This window comes from Patiria miniata, unplaced genomic scaffold (genome assembly GCF_015706575.1).
Source record: "Patiria miniata isolate m_02_andy unplaced genomic scaffold, ASM1570657v1 HiC_scaffold_26, whole genome shotgun sequence".
Lineage (NCBI taxonomy): Eukaryota > Metazoa > Echinodermata > Asteroidea > Valvatida > Asterinidae > Patiria > Patiria miniata.
The window spans coordinates 4968324-4982818 of record NW_024037065.1 but is presented as its reverse complement, the minus strand read 5'-3'; the positions used below and the strand labels follow the sequence as shown (position 1 = coordinate 4982818).

Here is a 14495-nt window from a genome sequence, read left to right as displayed (position 1 = left end):
CTGTATTATAATCTTTGCCAATCACAGTACATGTAATTATTTCTCAAGTCATTTTAATTACTGTTTACCGTATTGTTTGTTGTATGAATAAATATCTTCAAAGGCTGAAGTTATAAAGCCCCGTGGTCATGTTTATTTTTTCATTCAGACTAAACTCATTCGTATTTGTGTCGGACACTTTGTTGAATGTTATTACATCATGAACCAGAAATACTCTGTAGCTTAACCAAAAAGAAAATTGAATAATCAATAATACCCCATTAAGAATTTCAGAAAAGAGCAATACATGTACATGTATTCTAAATAGAAATAAAAACAAAAGGAGGAAACATTTGCACGGAGGCTGGGAAAGGGCTTGTAAAATCTTCCTTAATTTTCAATGGGATGGAAAATTTGATATTTAAATTAATTATTGGAGCATTAAAAGTCACCCCAAGTTCCTTTTTATTGAGTCTTGGCTCTGTAGAGACCCTTTTTAGCAAGCAACAGCAATGAAACAATCTTTCCCATTGAAAATGTGCACAGTTTTCCAATCCCGGTCAATAGAGGGCGCCCTTTTTTGAACTGCTGATTAAAATGCAAATATTTAAATGATTGGTCACTTTGGGATTGTGGATTTTGTTTTTTTGTCATCCATATGGTCTCAGCTAATAACCTGCAAAAATTCACTTAGATTTGAGAGGTGCGCCACGAAAATCACTTTCTGAGCACATTTTGCAGCCATGCCCCGTGGTCTAAAAGCTCTTAATAAGAGAAATGTGATGGTACAAAAATAATTGCTTCCATTCGAAAGTTATGGCTCCTTAAAAATGCAAATCCATGAAACCTTTCTCCGGTCATGCAGGTGGAATTCTTGGAATTTTAATTTTACATTCATTTGGTTTTCATTTTTTGTCAGATTTTGTCAAGTTATATATCAAATTGAAGCCCTTGATGTGAGCAATGCAATGGTGCAAAGAAAATTGAAATGGATGCCTCCAGTCGAAACTTACAGTTTCTTAAATGTCCGAATCATGGAACTTTAGTAGGTGATTTAGATACACTTTCTTGGAATAATTCTACTTTTGCTATAGTTTCATATTCTCTTAAACATAGACAAATTATACATCAAATGAAAGCTCTTAGTGAGCAAAATGTAGCCTTCTAAATGAAATTGTAATTATCATCTGCCATTAAAAGGAAACACCTTCTGAAAGTCACCTCTTAGTGACCTGAAAACAAACCTCTTCATCATCTTTACTGTCTGTTACACAAAATCGTTTATTATTATTTTTTGTGAGGAAAGAAGATAATTGCCCATACATTATAAAATCTAACAGTGCATGTAGGATATTTACAATGCCACCTTTGTTTCACTGTTCTAATGTTCTTCTTCGATCACCAGGTCTCCAGCCTCAAGATCTTCAAGGAGTTGATAAGTGTAAACAGTGTCCGGTGATTCTTCGTAAGCAATATTGAACCATGATGGAAAACCTCGTACCTAAATCAAAAGAATTAAAAGAAACTGCATTCAGGATCTAGATTGTTATATTCTGAAAAAAAACCGGCTTTCCGCATCAAATCAGAGTAAATATGAACCTGTAGCTCACAAGACTTTACAAGTCACAAAACATGACACAATATCACAACCTATGAAAAAAAAGCAATTAGAAAACAATTGTGCCTGTAAAAGGTGAAACTTTTGTGCAGTGCAAATTAATAGTAACGCATGGAGCAAAAAAATATGAAAATACTAAAAAGAACATTAGTACCTGTGCATGTAACGGCTGTATAACTCCAACTTCAATGATATGAACAATATTGTTGTTAACTGCTTTCAACAAAGTGTAGTCATACCATGTATTCATGCCGTGATTTACATGATGAAGGGAATGATAAGAACTCATGTTGTGAAAAGCAACATTGCTAGTTCTCACTTGTGATATGACCTTCCCTCTCCACCATTTAGTTCCCTGATCCGTTTCAAATCTGTGGTGGACTCTCTTGTTGACAAGTCTAGTAGTACCACTGGGTTCTTCCTCTAGACGCTCCATGAGTTGGCCATCTCTGATCAGTTGCTTCACATTTTGTGCTAGCTCATCTGGTAGTAACTGCCTCCTCTTCTTATTACCCTCATCATCCTCGACTTGTACTGAGAAATTTTATAGTTTGACATCACTTGCTTTTTGTTCCAGTAGGTTCTTTCTGAACTTCAGCTGTGCCTTGAGGAGATGTAACTTTTCAGAATTAGACAAGCCTATCATTGCTTGATCCACCTGTTCTTCACTTTGAAGAAGTCCCCAGTACAATATATCATTGGCTTGTTGGATTTTGGCATTAAGTTCCTTCTTTTTTGCTGCTTCTCCCTTCCGAAATTTTTCTCTTTGGAGCTCTGCTTTTTGTTCCTTTATTTATTCTGTCTGTCTTTGAACTCTTTTTGGAGTCTTTTCACTTGCTTTCTTGATTCTTGCAGGATTTTCTTCTCCTCTTCATCACTTTTTGCGTCAAGCCACTCTCCAGTCTTGTTAAATGTAAACATCAGGCTTGCTTCTGCAGTTATTGTTGATATATGTGGCCTCGTTCGCAGCATTTGATCATAGAATGCAAAGATTGTTTCACAATACTTATTGTGCTTTACTGTGCATTTTGCTGCTGTTCTCATTTCTTCAGTAGCAGCTGCATATTTTCCTCCTGGTAGATGATCATGGTACAGTCTCTGTGTTAACTTGGCCAAGACGGGGAGAACAGAACCCAGAACTACTAGGCAATCAGTGTCAACTTCTGATTCAGCTATGACAGCTTTGTACAAGACATCATCTTTTACGTTAACATCTGGAAAGGGACGTTTTTTTCCTGTCATGAAATCCTCCAAGTTGTTGTTAGACACATCTTTGAGGAATGTAACCAACTGAAGGTATCGTTCATTCATGTCTATTATATTGATGTTTGGATCTTCTATCAATTTCCAGAGTGGAGTCGTGACGAGTTTGCAGATAAGACCGAACGCCTTGCACTCAGCCAGAAAGAATGGGACCTCCAGGTCATGTAGTACCCAGGTTGCACTGCCCTCTTTCTCTAAGAAGTCCACCATTTCTTGGTGCAGCCAGTATATGCAGCAGGCATTGTGAAACAAGATGTTAAATCTGTTACCACGATATGGTGTGAGAGGAAGACTTCGGTAGCCAGCGGCCTTCAGTAGGTCATTCACCACAACTACAAAACGTCCATGGCAGCTGGTCTTAGCATCACCACCATATGCAAACACTTTGCATGTGGTGCGTATGAGTCTGCAAACTCCAGATTCAGAGGCTTTTCTGAATTTTGGGTCTTTGATTGGTACATTTTCAGGTCCTTCAAAATGCAGGACTTCGACTTCCTTAGTTGAGCTGTTAGCTGCTTCTGCTATGTGAACTAAACCATGCAGTTCACAGAAGAAATTGTTCATCCTTCCAAGTTGAGTCTTCAGTTCCTCTGGTAGGTCTTTCCAATCCTCGACAATTACGGGCAGGATTTCTGATCTATATGATTCCAGAAGTTCATTGAATTTTCCTTCTGTTGCTGCTCTGTCTGACATGGTATTGCGCAGATGAAAGAGCAGGTTTTGTGAAGCCAGATTATGTGATGGTTTGTAGTAGAGTTTATCAATGTCCCAAAGAATCTGCTTTAATGTATCCAAAGTGTCTTTGGCCGATTTTGTGACAAGGTCTCTTAGGCCTAAAACATATGGTCTTCCCTCTGTGTCTCTGATAGCATATGCCCCATATTTCTGTCCAAATTTTGATGTCTCATCAGTTTCTATCGTAGTATACTCCTTGCTTGGAAGTTCCTCTGCTATTTGTTGTTGTTGAGCAATAACGAGTCTCTGCATATTGATGCTGCGCACAGTTCCTTGACTCGGTAGCCTGTTGGCTTCTTTTCCTGCCAATTTGAGAACTCCAGATATCACACTACCAACACGATTTGTTGCAACATTATCAGTGAGAAGTTTTTGAACACATCTCTGGGTTTCTGGTGTATATTGTTTAGTGTGTTCATCAAACAATTCAACAACACTACTTGTTTGCACTTTGTCTTCTAAGATGTCATATGCATATTAAAGTTCTATCACTTGTTTCCTGAGGTCTTCGGTTTCATCTGTAGTTCCTGGCTGATGCTGCTGCGGTGGCTCCAACTGTTGTTCTAAATTTGCATACTTAGATCTGTAATATTGTTCCCGATGCCTGACTCTTTCTATTTCTGCTTGTTTCTTGTTGTTTCTTTCTTGAAGACTCTCTAATGCTCCAGCTTTTTCATCGATCTCACGTTGCATTCTTTTGACCATTTCGTCTAATTCCTGTATCTTATCATCCCTGCTTTTTATTTCTGCATCTACAGTCTTTCCCACAATTTTACTGGTTGAGGGAGTATCCAGTCTTTCAAGTTGACCGGCAAGTGTGACAGTATGTGGCCTGGTGAATGGAAGCTGCTTTGCTGGAAATTCAAAGGTTTCTTCTAACCAGCTCTTCAGTGTTTCTTCCCCTCCTTGTTTGTGCTTATTTTTTTTTTTAAGTCTTTTGTACTTATCTTGAACCCGTCTTTCTCTCTGAACTATGCTGGGAATTTGTGATTCAGGATATGAATATGTTTCTGCAATCCATGTTGCCGTTTCAGAAAGCGATCCTGTATCCAGTTGCTGAATTATCTCTTTATTTTTGGGTGGGGCTAGTGGACGAGCAGTGGCCATTATTGCAATAGCTGTCTTAATTCGTGCAATCCCTGTTCCAGTCTTCTTAAGTCTGCAAGAGTCAAGTCAGTCTGTGTTTCCTGAGAAAAACCAATGGTTAACTTATACAACAAAAGCTGGGTTGGAAAGAGTTCATCACTTGACATCCCGTGCACAAACCCTATTAGACTGGTCTGATAAATAATAAGTATTTTTAAGTAAATGCTTCATTATTTTCCCTGCTAGTGCCTAATTTGACTTTTTAGGACATATTATCACTTTCTGATGGCTGATATAACTCTGCGGGGAACACTTAGTGATATCTGTGTATGAAACTCTTTGCGCTGGGTTTACCGCTGGTCATTATTATCATCACTACTTGCAAACACAGCACAAGAAATCAACTTTACACAATGTGCCTTGCTAAAAGAAGAATATGTACATTTGTAAGTATTGAATTACAGTTTCTCACATGCATATCTCCCAAGTTATATTGCTGGCACTGTGTCAATAGAATTTTCAATAAATTACATGTATACTTACTTTTTCAACACTTAGGCTCGCTACTTGACTGAGAAACTCTTTCACTACTGTGCCGTCTTCTCTCACATGGTAGACATAATTCCCGCCTCTCCCTGAGTCCAAAAGTTCTTGGGACAGCTCACTGCTTTCCTCCGAGTCTGACCACTTCCTCGTCCTCTTTGCTTTATGCTCAGCTTCTTTCCTGTTGGGCTCATCTAACTGTTAAATACATTTTTGAGGAGAAATGCATTACTATTGGTTAATTTCACGATTCTGCCATCAATGAAAATTACACCAGCAACATTCACATATGCCCCAATAAGTGACAATTTTACTCTCAAAAACAACAACTCACTTGAAGCTGCTCGTTTGGCCACTTTTGCCCACACTCCAACTCAGAAGATGTAGGGGATGGCTGTGAAGGAACTTGGTCAGGTGACTGATCCTGATCTGACTGTAAAGATGAATGAGAAATAAAAGAAATGTTAGAAGAAGAGGAAGAAGAATATTGACAATTATGATTGATGGTGATGATGACGATTGGGATGATGAGGAGGAGGGGGGAGGAAGAGGGCGGCTCCTCAGATGGTGATGACAATAATGATACTAATGAAATAAATGAAGACAAGAGAAAGACAAACAGAAAGAAGAGAAAAAGTGAAGTAGTTAATCATCTTACCATATCATATATGATCTCTTTAGTTCAAGTTCCAAGGATATTCACAATACAGTCTTGAGGTCGATCTTGAACAATGTGCTTTTAAATTTAATGTAAAAGAAAAGTTTATTTTAATAATAAAATTATTGTTATTACCTATTATGTCCGCCTGCCTGCATCAATCCGACTTTTTAAAAAATTTCATCAAAGCCATCATTTTTTTGTCCTTTTTGTTATCATTAACATGGGCGTCGTGAGGAGGGGCACCCCCCCCCCCCCCAAGAAAAAAAAAAGAAAAAGAAAAAAGGAAAAAGAGTTGCGAAGACATATTGCTGTAATTTGATTGGGGGGGGGTAGGGAAAATGCTCCCCTGCTCACGCCGGAAAAAATGATAAATTGAGAATATAAATATTAACAAGTTAATGAATTTTTGGGGAAAATTTGCTTTGCCCCCCCCCCCCTGGAAAAAATCCTGGCGACGCGCCCATGACCATTAATCATAAAGTCACACGTACTAGTTATTAAACGTGATGGACGCAAAATCTGGCGAAATCAAGAAGGCACCCAAGTTTTGTTTTTGTCAATTTCGCACTGAGCGAAACAGATTTCAGCTTGAAATCTGGACTTTCTAGGCAGAAAATAAGCCACCAAATCCATTTATGGGTGTTTAAAAAACGTCCCCTAAATACCTTCTAAAAACTGATTCAAACTCAATCAAAATGATGATTTTCTGTACAAGTGATACAAAAAACTCTTTTTGGGGAACTAATCAATCGATTTTGATCGTGAAAGTAGCTTTCATAACAAGAAAAACTTCTCAGGTTACTTTCTGACCTTTTAAAACGAGTATAAAGGTCATTTAAAGCGGAAAACACGTCATTTTTGTGACCGCCTTCAACCCCTAACTTCCGGGTCCGGTCATTCAAACAAAAATGGCGATCGTGAATTCGGCCACGAAAAATCAGTGCTATGAAAAACTTATCAAAAGTCACTTTTTTTACTTCCAAAATGTAAGAAATCTTTCAGTGACATAATTTCGATAACATTTCACGCAAGTTTGTGAAGTTTGGTGGCCAAAAACTGAAAGGTGAGTGTTCTGTAGCAATTTAAATTCGGTAATTTTACGTGCGCCGCGAATACAAAAGGTCAATATCGCGAACCCGCTGCGATAGCTACATACAATTTCGATCTTTTTTTAATAGTAGGTCGATTATTGTACGATGCGCAATAGGTTTTACACACAATCGACGCCCACAAAAATGGTAATTTTTCAGTTTGAAGGACCCCATGCTCTGGGAATGGCTGGTTGTAAGATGATCAAGGGGAACTCTAAGACCCAAAAAAACATTGCTTTGACCCAGAGCAAGGGGTCTTCGTATATACTTTTGATCTATTTTTAATAGTGGGTCGATTATTGTACGATGAGCCATAGGTTTTACACACAATCGACGCCCACAAAAATGGTAATTTTTCAGTATGAAGGACCCCATGCTATGGGAATGGCTGGGTGTAAGATGATAGATGGGATCTCCAAGATCCAGAAAAAACATTACTTTGACCCAGAGCAAGGGGTATTTGTATATACTTTGGATCTATTTTTAATAGTGGGTCGATTATTGAACGATGCGCCATATGTTTAACATACAATCCCCGCCCACAAAAATGGGCATTTTTAAGTATGAAAGACCCCATGCTCTGGGAATGGCTTGGTGTAAGATGATCGAGGGGACTTCCAAGATCCAGAAAAACATTACTTTGACCCAAACAACAGAAATAAAGCTTGCAAGAACTTACCGCCACATAACCTGATGGCCCTGGTGTGTCCTTGATCGTCCAAAAGTCATTTAAAAAAAAGTACAATATTAAACAGGGTGTACATAACTATTGCATGTATTGAGTTCATATTTTATTCCAGTACATGAATATGCCAGTCTTTAAATTGGATGTCCTTCAGATTAGTTCAGAATGAGGTAGAAGACAATCAATTTCAGAACTGCTTACCACTGGTTTTCAGTACACATTTATATTTATAAACAGAAGCAAAGACTGTAATGCTTGCTCATCAGGAGATCATTTTCACAATTTAAAATACTATTGTTGAGGATACAAATGAAGTGATTCGCATACATTTTTGGACGAATCCGCATGGTCAATACTAAGTCATTTGTTATCTTAACATCATCATTTGGGAGCATCAATTCTGAGGAGGTAAACATTTCAACTTTGATTTAGTTTACCGATTTATTCAGCCTATGAAAACAGTTCAAACAAAATCAGGTGACCCATGATGACTTCATCATGCATCAGTCTTCAGGACACATATTTGCTTTTGGGACTATGCCTATACCAATTTTAAATGATGTATGACAAAAAATTAATGCCAAAAGTGGGTGCCAGAAAAAAACTTGTACAAGGTCTTTGGCCTTTGGAATAGAATAAAAAAGAGAAGCAGCAGCATTTTCATTACAAAAAAAATCCCACAACTTGACACAAACTTGACAACATTTTTACAGCTTCCTTTAGGTTTTGTTTTTGTGTTGTATCTTTGGCATAGATTTATGGGGGAATTGGGAGGGATGTAATCCCAAACATTGGACTGTTTTGAGAAATTTTGGTCTTCTCCTTTCCCCCTTTTGCACATATGGCCTTTAGTTTTCTTGTGCTTGTTCAGCTGATATTGTGTGGAGAACAATACTTCAGGCAAGTAAAACAAAATTTAGATTTTTTGCATTTTCTTTTTTTCTCTCTCTCTTTTGCCTTTGCCCAACAAAAATAAAGTGCGTACTTGTGATGCCTGACTTGAGCTCTTGTTCCCGTATGCAAACGGCCTTTCGAAGGGTGGAAGTCAAATCGACGTTGATGTCCTTAAGTCTGGCCAATTTTGCTTCTGCCAAGCCATAGCGTGTCCTCCACTCCTGGTGCATGATTAGGAAATGAGCCAGCTTTGACAGCGACTGGAGGTACGTGCATTGAGTTTTCGCTTGTCTGTTATCCGCTTGAAGGAATTTCAACACTCTGTAAACAGGTTCACAAAAGAAGTTGTTAATGATAAAACCTTTCAAGCCAATGTTGATTGAATCTGTAGACAGTTTTTTTGTTCAAAGCTTCATTTAATCCAAAATTCCAAATACATTACGGTCAACTTATCTTTATACTTTGAAAACCAGATAAACTGTTGTTGTTTTTTAGTTTGTTTATAAAGTTAACTAATCCTTTGCATATAGTTCTAGTTTTTTGGTTTCCTCTAGAGGTTCACCCAGAATTAAAATTGAGGAATTTAAGTCCTCTGTGAACCAGTCAGGAAAGAGGGAAATGTATATTAAATTAATGATGGAATCTTTTCTGGGTTTGATACCAACATGACTAATGTTTATCCAAACGAGTCTAAAATAAATGAGTATATCGGTTTATTTTGTTTATTACTTTATCTCATGATTTTGTTTGAGTTGCTTCTTGGGAAGTACATCTTGCTAAATAAAGTTCTGATTAATTTTGCTTAGCGTTTAACTGTTTGATTACTTATTGTAAAAATCACTGTTCGACGAAGACCATTCAAGACATGCTATTTCTGTCTATTTCTGTCTTCGTCTATTTTCAGAATAAACATCAGGAAGGATAAGCCCAGTGGGTTCCTCTACACCTTTATTTGAAACCCGGTCACACACATTTATGTCATGATTACATCATGGAGGTTATATTACACATGATAAAACTTACTTTTGGGGCACACTTGCTCTCATTAATTCCCCTGGGTCCTTAAACCCCAGCCTCTCTTGGCATACAAGGAGGTGTCTTCTGTGCTGGCATGCATTCTTGCGGGAGGACTCCAGGCTGCCAAAGCGGAGGGTTTCATACTCTTAAAAGGCGTCGAGGAGGTAGTCCAGACCTGTAGTTGACAAGTACAAAAACAAATTCCTTGTAAATTTATAGAATCAAGAAATCTGGTCATTATTGGGTGCAGTATTTGTTAAATGCATGTCTGGAAGTAGTCTGAGTATCACCCGTTTGTCCATGAAGCCCAGTCTCTGTCAAACATCTGATATGCCTGGATATGCAAATTTATGTGACCCCATGCGCCAGCCAATCGTTAATCATTAAGTCATTTCATACTGATCTGAGTGATCGCCCCAGTTGTCAGCTGAGGACAAACATTAGGGTGAGTTGTAGACTTGTTTCCAAAATGTAGTTGTTGATAATTTTATATGCAGTGAATTCCTTCAGACCTGTCAGAATCTTAATTATATTTTAATTGATAGATGGCCCATTGAAAATCATCTGTCAGATGGTTACCATCTGTAAATAAAGCTATTATTATTATTATAATCTTTTTGGGTGATGAATCTTTTTACAGCACGATTCCTAGTTGGATACAGCAGTATGTCTTGCAAAATGTAATATTTTGACATTTTTATTAACTGTTGACCTTGATTAATGTTTGTTTACTCAGAAGATTGACTCGGCCAGATCTGATGGCATCGATCACTTGAAGTCAGTTAATCACCAACAAAGGTAATTTTTCAAGTTGGACTTGATTCGTGCTTTCATATATTTAACTGTTGTTGATCCCAAAACCTCTTTTCTTTAATAAGGGAATAAATGTGTGCTTGAGAGGTTTTAATCACTCTGTTTAAGACCGCTTAGAGTCTGGGTGCTGATAATTAATTAATTATCAGCACCCACTCTTTAACAGAGTGATTAATATCGACCGAGCATATATTTATTCCCATTCATAAATACCTTTTCGGGCAAAAAAAATAAAATATTTCGGTCAAAAAATCCCGATTTTGTTCAACAAGTTCACTTCACGCTATTTGAAACATCCCTCTAGCTAAATAATGGAGTGTTCAGCTGGCGATTAAGATTTAAACAACCCTTTGATGGAGATTGACGTGCGCATGGCACCTTTTGTGGGATGTCACGCAGAACGCACCTGGGGCGTTGCGTTTTGAATTCAGAACTAAAAAAAATCTGACTCACTAGTAGTGTTGCGCATGCCTACGCGAGGACTGTGAACATTCAACCAATGAAACGGTAAGAGGAACTGGATTTGTAGGAGTCCACATTTTACGTGACACTGGAAAAGTGTTTAAGACCAGCTAGCCATGTCTTTACCATCCGTTTAAGACCGGCCACGTGACGGGCTCTCGACCAATAGGAATGGCTAAACTGTCTGAGGTATTTATGAATGCACATTTCATTACAATATTAAATATGCTTTGCAAAATAATGTTTAAGATTTTACAAACACGAATACAAAAGGAAATTATCGTGCTGTTAGTCATTTTTTTTCTTGCTTGTCCAAAAATCTATTTGGATTCACTGTAAAACAGCAAACATGGCAATAAATTGATAATGTGGGAAAAACTGTGTTATGCATGCACAAGCAGCATGCATCCTAACATGTATGCTGTTTATATAGCCAAAAATGCACGCCACAGATGGCTGTCAATTCGAGAATACCCCAAGCCATAGCAACCAGGGACCGGACAATCTGTTCGTCGCCTCTCATAGGAGCTGGGTTTCTTGGGTTTCCTTATGGGCTGTCTGTTGACACAAAAAATATACGTTTGGGGAAATTATTTAATAAATTGAAACTTAAATACTTGTGATTAGTTAATTAACGTCAATTAATCTCACGTGTAATGATTAAATGTAAAGCATGACTTGTGATTAATTAATTGAATAATGTTAATAAATTTCACGTGTGACGATGAAATTTAAAGCATGACGCCTGAGCTTTCATTTTTTTGGTTCACTCATTGTTATTGTTAAAATTGTGTCAAGCATGCAAGCACTCATACATGTAAAGGGTCTTTCCACTTCTGATTTTTTTTATAAAGGCATTAATCACTTTAACTTTTTGAGGTCATCATGATAAAAAGTGTCTCAATTTAATATTAATTTGCAGTGACAGCAGCTGCAACACAAACGATTGCTTGAACTTACTCTTTGCGGCACTTTCCCAACACAGTGAGGCGCTTATATATTTGTCAATAAGGTTGTGCTTCCTAGTCAGATGTTGTGATAGGAACTTGAAACTTTTGTGGTCCGGGCAGAAGGGGCATTTCCTTGGCAGTCTGTTGGACTAGATTAAAAGGGAGACAATTTAAATAGATTAAATAGATTAAAGTCTTTCATGGTCATATCATCGTCGGTCCCGAATACAACTTTTGAGAACTAACAAAACTAAAATTAAAAAAACTTCAATATTTTAATCTTCACCAGTTTGATTGAACATGTTGAAGGTACTGTTTTTTTGTGTTTATCAGCCATGCAACTTTTCCTCGGTTCTGCTGATTTTCTTGTTTGTTTTTTTACTTCTCATGAATGCCATTACAAATTAAAAAAACAAAGCCTTGTGTGGTTTGGAGTTTCCTTGTTTTTTGTAAATTCCCAGTTGCATGCCTGGTTTATAAATGTATGTGGATCTCTCTTACTAAAAAATTACTAACTTATAAAGTATTTGTAATTGATAAAAAGATATATCACATGTACTAACTAAGTGTTGTTTACTTGTCACTAATGTTTGGGGGTTAATAGGATTATCATCTCTCTGATGGCATTTGCCCAATCACACAAAGTGGTTTCATGATTTAAAAATCGCACACTGCAGGTAATGGGCAGAGATACAGCTGCCGTGCACTTTACTCATTTAATCACAGTTTGTTTTGCGTCACTTTGTTGCGAACCTCATTATTAAACACAATTTTTTTTGCTGGGATGTTCAAAACTGTCTATGGAGCGTGTGTCAATAAAAACGCAGGATTCAAAGCGATTTTTTTTTAGAGAAAATTATGCTACTGGTGTGCCTAATTCGATAAAGATTTGATTGTCCATAATTTCATCTTTGACAAGATTTTTGTTTGGTGGAATTCGGACTTTTGGTTCAAAAGTTATGACAAGTTTTGTGAAGCCCTTCTGAAGCGGGTTGGTCTGATTCAATTACCTTAACACAACGACCAGTTATGTACAATGCAGGTATGCATTGAAGACAATTAAACCAGAACAAAACTTTCTTTGGAACAACTGATGATAAGTATCACTTAAATTTAATAACTGGACTATCATTGTTTCAAAGCATCATGAATGTCGTCTCTGACATATCAAATAACATTGATTGTGGACTAAAGGATTATGTAAACCTAATCCTGCCACACATGTCCTTCTTTGTGATCCACAAATACTTTCACCTGTACTGAATTCAAACCTTTCATTAGGTATGTGTGATTTCACAAATCAGACCAGCTTGGAATTTATAACCCTTCTTCAATGTACTCTATCTCTGGACAGGATTGTCCAAATGAGATGGGATAAAAAGCATAGTGAAGAGAAGGAAAAGTACTTTGAAAAGAGGGTTAACATTATGATGAACAGGGGTGGTTTATATTCTTAATATTTTTGTTTCTAATCCTGCGTTTTTATTGACACACGCTGTATTAGAACAAAGTGTGGCTGGACACATTAAACTTACTGGTTTTCTTTTTGGCTTCCTCTGACTTGCATATTTTCTCCTTATTTCGATCCTGCGTTTGCTGTATGCAAATATATTGACCTCTCTATCTCTATCCTTATCTTCTCCAGCCGCCTCATCCCATGGCTCCTCCTCCTTCTCTTCATCCTCCTCCCTCTCATCCTCCTCCTCCTCCATATTCCAATCTTCATCCTGCGTATCCTCCTCCTCCTCCTCCTTCTCCATCACCTCCTCCTCCTCCTCCTCCTTCTCCATCACCTCCTCCTCCTGTTGCTTATCCATCACCACCTCCTCCTGCTCTTCTTCCACCTCCTGCTGCTGCTGCTCCATCACCTTTTGCCTCCCTTCCTCCTCCTGCATTTCATTCTCGCTCTCATCTTCAAACCCTCCCTGACTTAAGGCCTGCAAGATCCTTGCTGCCTGTTTAAAAAATGTTTTGAAATTGTTTGATTTACTACAGCAACTAAAACATAAAATTTCAATACAATGTAATAACAGAGCCGTCAATCATGCTATTATCTCCAAACTTGGATCCTCAATTCTAAGATGCAAGCGCCATTCCATACCACATGCACATATGTGTAATAGGATAACCGCCAAAAAGCTGTTATCTTGTTCCATCATCTTTAATGTACATCAAGTGGTACACGGAATGGGACACAGACGCACGTTGTTCTGTGTTCCACGCATGCTATTGGGATAACTGATAAAAGGCTTAAAACAGTCCCCCAAAAATATGACATTTTTAAGAAAACATGTATAGGCAGATTTAATTTTATTGGCCTTAAAAAGGAAGCACTTACATGACACTTTTGGCTTTGCTTGGGCGCCCACCATTTTTCAGTTTTAGACCTCTGCCATAAAATATGCAATGGTACCAGCGTACGTACCGTCCGCTAGCACACATAGCCGGTCGGGAACGGGTAGCCTTGTGGACGATCTAGTGGATGAAATCATTATGTTGTGCGATTTCCCGAGGTTTCAAATTTAGTTATACTAAATGCAATGCTTTAAAAATTGTGATGATTATCTCGCGGATAGTGAAGAGAGCATTAGCGAAACATTTCACTGGCATTTGTTGGAAGAGAAAGACGAAAATACCTGATTTTCTCCACGTATGAATTCAAGTGGAGTAGTGGAGTTGTGTGGTTGAATGGACTTGA

The 14495-nt window shown here is 37.8% G+C and overlaps 2 protein-coding genes across 2 annotated transcripts; both read right to left on the bottom strand.

Moving 5' to 3' along the window:
* Window positions 1-1355: 1355 nt before the first annotated feature.
* LOC119733876 (spindlin-3-like) lies at window positions 1356-2973 on the bottom strand. The gene is made up of 2 exons (XM_038207241.1): window positions 1917-2973; window positions 1356-1480 (listed from the first exon to the last, which is right to left on the bottom strand). Exons 1-2 carry the CDS (start codon window positions 2031-2033, stop codon window positions 1361-1363), a joined length of 237 nt encoding a protein of 78 aa, XP_038063169.1. The 5' UTR covers window positions 2034-2973; the 3' UTR covers window positions 1356-1360.
* Window positions 2974-4072: 1099 nt separating this feature from the next.
* On the bottom strand, window positions 4073-13692 carry LOC119733875 (golgin subfamily A member 6-like protein 22). The gene is made up of 4 exons (XM_038207240.1): window positions 13333-13692; window positions 5559-5657; window positions 5225-5422; window positions 4073-4354 (listed from the first exon to the last, which is right to left on the bottom strand). Exons 1-4 carry the CDS (start codon window positions 13690-13692, stop codon window positions 4073-4075), a joined length of 939 nt encoding a protein of 312 aa, XP_038063168.1.
* Window positions 13693-14495: the final 803 nt, after the last annotated feature.

Excerpts from the sequence above, each read along its gene's own strand:
- LOC119733876 (XM_038207241.1), bottom strand. The coding sequence starts at position 2,033 with ATGGAGCGTCTAGAGGAAGAACCCAGTGGTACTACTAGACTTGTCAAC. Across the intron at positions 1,481-1,916 it reads GAGGGAAGGTCATATCACAA|GTACGAGGTTTTCCATCATG; the intron begins GTGAGAACTAGC and ends CTTTTGATTTAG.
- LOC119733875 (XM_038207240.1), bottom strand. The coding sequence starts at position 13,692 with ATGCAGGAGGAGGAAGGGAGGCAAAAGGTGATGGAGCAGCAGCAGCAG. Across the intron at positions 5,423-5,558 it reads GGCCAAACGAGCAGCTTCAA|TTAGATGAGCCCAACAGGAA; the intron begins GTGAGTTGTTGT and ends TGTATTTAACAG. Across the intron at positions 4,355-5,224 it reads CGAGCCTAAGTGTTGAAAAA|ACTGTAGATGCAGAAATAAA; the intron begins GTAAGTATACAT and ends ATTGTGGGAAAG.